The following is a 4,491-nucleotide window of genomic DNA, read 5'->3' on the forward strand; positions in this document are numbered from 1 at the left end:
ATGCCGGAGAGAAACACCACTCTGGTCAGCGAGTTCATCCTGGTGGGCTTCCCCACGGCCCCGTGGCTGCAGGTCCTGCTCTTCTTCCTCTTCCTGGTGGTCTACCTGCTGGTGGTGGTAGAGAACCTTGTCATCATGCTCACCGTCTGGGTCACTGGCTCCCTGCACAAGCCCATGTACTACTTCCTGAGCAGCCTGTCCTTCCTGGAGGTCTGGTATGTCTCCGTCACCGTCCCCAAGATGCTGGATGGATTCCTCCTGCAGAGACGGCACATCTCCTTCACAGGCTGCATGGCCCAGCTCTACTTCTTCATCTCCCTGGCCTGCACGGAGTGTGTGCTTCTGGCAGCCATGGCCTACGACCGCTACGTGGCCATCTGCCACCCTCTCAGATACCCGGCCATCATGACCACAGGTTACTGTGCGCAGCTGGTGGCCTTCTCCTACGGGACTGGGTTCTTGGTCTCTGTTATCAAGGTCTATTTCATTTCACTTGTCTCCTTCTGTGGCTCCAATGTCATGAACCACTTTTTCTGTGACATCTCACCCATCCTCAAGCTGGCCTGCAAAGACATGTCCACGGCCGAGCGGGTGGACTTTGCCCTGGCCATCGTCATCCTTGTCTTCCCGCTCACCACCACCAGCCTCTCCTACGGCTACATTGTCTCCACCATTCTGCGCATCCCCTCCACCCAGGGCAGGAAGAAGGCCTTCTCCACCTGCGCGTCCCACCTCACCGTCGTCGTGATTTATTACACAGCCATGATCTTCATGTACGTTCGGCCCAGAGCCATTGCTTCGTTCAACTCCAACAAGCTAATCTCGGCTGTGTATGCAGTCCTCACGCCCATGCTAAACCCATTCATCTACTGCCTGAGGAACCAGGAAGTCAAGAACGCCATCAAAAGGACCATGGGGGGCGGCCAGTGCCCCCTGCTCAGCTGAGCCCTGCTGCCCTGAGGAGGCGGTGGTGTTCTAGCAAGATGTCATTCCCATGACACGTATCGCATTTGTGCATATTTGCTTTTACTCTATAGATGTAGATCCTCAAAGTAATCACAGGATCCGAAGAGAAAAAAATTTAAAAATTGAAGTAGTACACATTATGTATTGCTTTAATCTTGAAATATATTTAATATGCCCTGTACATGATATAAGAAATTACTTGGAATGAAAGAATAACAGTAAATGTTAACATATAAAACAATGTTTTTAACCCTTTACACATAATATATTATTTTATTCTCATAACACCTCTATGAGCTACTCATGATTAGTTACTTGAATTTCAATTTTGGAAAACTGAAGCACACAAGGAGAGATTTGCACATGTTTTCCAAGATTGCATAGTTATCCCAGGGAGTCTAGCTTTATAATGCACCGTATGAGACTATATCTGAGAGCCTGTGATAGCAGCTCTAAGGGGGACTTTTGTTAGCACACACTGATGTCTGGCAGGCACAAGAAATTCAGTAGCTAGGCCACCTGGACATGTGATGGTAAGCGGTGCAGCTGAAGCAGCGAGGGTGACGACAGTGCTGTTTGGGATCGCCAGCGGGTTAGTGACGAGGACTACCCCTGACGTGAGCAACAATAATGTGGGCATTTCCCAGTTCTATCCCCACTTTAGCCTTCTTCTAGATAAAGGATCGGTGAGAGGGGTGGGACGTTGTAAGGCGGGATCCACTGTTTCATGAGAAATGAAAAAGATCAGCCTTACTACAACTTTTGCAGTTGATATGTGTCTCTTGAGACACTCCCTTTGGGGATTTTGGATTCTCATGGCCTTTCATGCTAAAAGCAAACTAATAGAATATCATTACATCAGCATATGTCTGTGTTGACTATGTCAACATAACAGGCATTTTACATAAAAATTAGGTGAAAGACAAAACCAAAATTTTCTAAGACAAATTCAAGTGTTAAATATCATAAGGGGAGACTCTCCTAGATAAGAAAATATAGAATATTGAGAAGAATTTTACAAAATTAATTAAAATGAGACTAAAATATGAAAGAGATAAGCAGAAAGAGTCTCCCTGACTCCACATTTTGTCCATTTGGTCTAAAATTGGTCACCTGGGTTTTGTTTTGTTTTGTGGCCATGCCTGCAGCATGTGGAAGTTCCTAGGTCAGGGACTGAGCCCATATGACAGCCAGGACCCAGGCCGATGCAGTAACAAAATCAGACCCTTAATTCACTGTGCCACAAGGGAACTCCTGGTCTCCTAATTTTGACCTAACCTTCCTCAACATATTATTCAACATTCCTGGCTTTACTTTTCTTAACTATTACTTTTATAATGTTCTTTAAGAATTCTCAACTTGAATTAAACAGGACTTACTCATTCTATTTATTATTGTTTTATAATCATTCTAGCATTCATGATTTCAATAACTCTGATTTTTTCCCCACCTACACCGACTCAGTCTTAATTTTTTACTGATCTCCAATATGAAAGATCCATTCTGATATTACTCCCCACAATATACTCAATGATTACAATATATACTAACTCTTGTCTTAACTTCATCCATTTGTTCACTCATTCAGTATTTCTTGTGCCCTTATTTCTTGCAAAGCCCTGTGAGAGCCTGTACTGGTCAACAACAACAACAACAACAAAAAACAGACAGATTCTTCTTTCAAATGTCTGGCATGAGTAGGGAGGATGAAGGCACCATTACCATCAGTGCTAATAAATGCGATGATGTGAGTACAGGGTACCACGGAAGCAAAGGACAGGGAGACCCAGGACGATCAGAGACAATGTTCCAGCAGAAGCAGCACTTAGGGAGTTCCCTTGTGGCTCAGTGGGTTAAAGGTCTGGTGCTGTAGCAGCTTAGTTCACTGTCGTGGCTCAGGTTTGATCCCTAGCTTGGAATTTCCACTTGCCGCGGGTGGCCAAAAATAAAAATACAGAAGAAGCAGCATTTAGGCTAACACTTGAAGGAATCAGAAGAAAATGGTGGACAGCAGTAAAGATTGAGGGTTGCAAAGATGGAAGAGGTTCGTACACCTAAAAGCCTGGAAGATGATTCACACAAAGTGACATAATGAAGACAGGGCCATGTGGGGCAGTAGGTTCACGTTCACCAGCCCAATCTGAGCAATTTGTGAATTTCCTCTCGCTACATAAGTCTGTAGATACCTAGCAGGTTCTGCAGAGACATTTTCAGGTCCTATAAGCACTAGATTTTCAGTTTGTTGCACTTCTACCAGGTGAGTGTCAGCCACTGACAGAGAGAAGCAGGAACAAGGGGAGTTGACCTAATATCCAGCCTCGACTGTACACCTGCTCCTTCTGAATGATGGATGGCGGTTTGTGTCTGCCTCTCATAGACTGTGGGTTCCTCCAGCACAGAAACTAACTTTATTCACCTTGAATGCACACTGTCAGCTCCAGCCCTTGACATGGTCGACACTTGTGCTCATTGCTCTCTACGTCCCACCATCCCAGGTTTGTTAGTTTACTGCGCAGACCTGCGCCTTCACTCTTCCCCTTTTTGGGTGCTTTTCTTCTCTTATCAGAGTGAATCAGACTGTAAGAACTGTGGCATTTTCGCTTTTGCTTCCTTTTCACTGACTCAGGCTTACTACCTGCCAATAAAACACATAATGAGGCTTTTCGAACAACCTCCGTGGCCCCTGGATACGTGGGAAAATACTGGGAAAGCAGATGATCTTGTGAGGCAAACATTTACCTTAAGATTCTGGCATTAGCAGTCCTTGGCTTTGTGGTCTTCAGAGGTTATCAGAACTTCGGTGTCTCTGAGCTTCGGTTTTCTCATTTGTGAAATATGGATGATAGTATCCACCTTTAAAGTTGGTGTGCAGATTAAATGGGAATGAATATATGTGAAGATGTCTGGTTATCATTTGATACACAGTATTCTGAATTATCCAACAAAATACAAGGTACATGATTGCTCATATATCTTTAAAGCTCAGCTGGAGTTCCAAGCCTTTTATGTCACTTTTTCTGTTTCTTCCAACGTCCAGCTTGTGCTGATCTGTCCCCACATCTATCAGGAAGAAATGGTCTCTAGCTGTGCATAACTTCTGTTCAAGGTGATGACATCTTGGTTATAACACCCTTAAGAATCTGTCTTATACTGATAATGATTCAAATACACATACTATTTATCCTATTAGGTTGTAAGTTATGACTAATGGTTATTAAACATTATTATTATGTGTTCAACAATCAGTATATATTTGAGGAATAAATCCTCATCTGAATGTAGGTCCTACTCTCCATGGATAGCCACAGGGGCCATACCTTGCAAATTTTCAAACATAGTTTCAATTTTCAAACATTCTGTTCACTCCGACTCCTCTAATGTTTAGACTGAAGCAAATACCATGGGTTAGTTCTTCGCATCCACTTCAATACTTTCTAACATGCTAAGGCTGGAAAACTTAAAAGTACAGTCCTCAGGTTTTCATTCATATTTGGGTTCCTCTGTGATGCACTTACATCATTTTGA

At 43.7% G+C, this 4,491-nt stretch overlaps 1 protein-coding gene across 1 annotated transcript; it reads left to right on the plus strand.

Moving 5' to 3' along the window:
* LOC125111241 (olfactory receptor 6-like) lies at nt 1-945 on the plus strand. The gene has a single exon (XM_047753130.1). It carries the CDS (start codon nt 1-3, stop codon nt 943-945), a length of 945 nt encoding a protein of 314 aa, XP_047609086.1.
* Nucleotides 946-4,491: the final 3,546 nt, after the last annotated feature.

Source organism: Phacochoerus africanus, chromosome 11 (genome assembly GCF_016906955.1).
Source record: "Phacochoerus africanus isolate WHEZ1 chromosome 11, ROS_Pafr_v1, whole genome shotgun sequence".
Taxonomy (NCBI): Eukaryota; Metazoa; Chordata; class Mammalia; order Artiodactyla; family Suidae; genus Phacochoerus; species Phacochoerus africanus.

Excerpts from the sequence above, each read along its gene's own strand:
- LOC125111241 (XM_047753130.1), top strand. The coding sequence starts at position 1 with ATGCCGGAGAGAAACACCACTCTGGTCAGCGAGTTCATCCTGGTGGGC.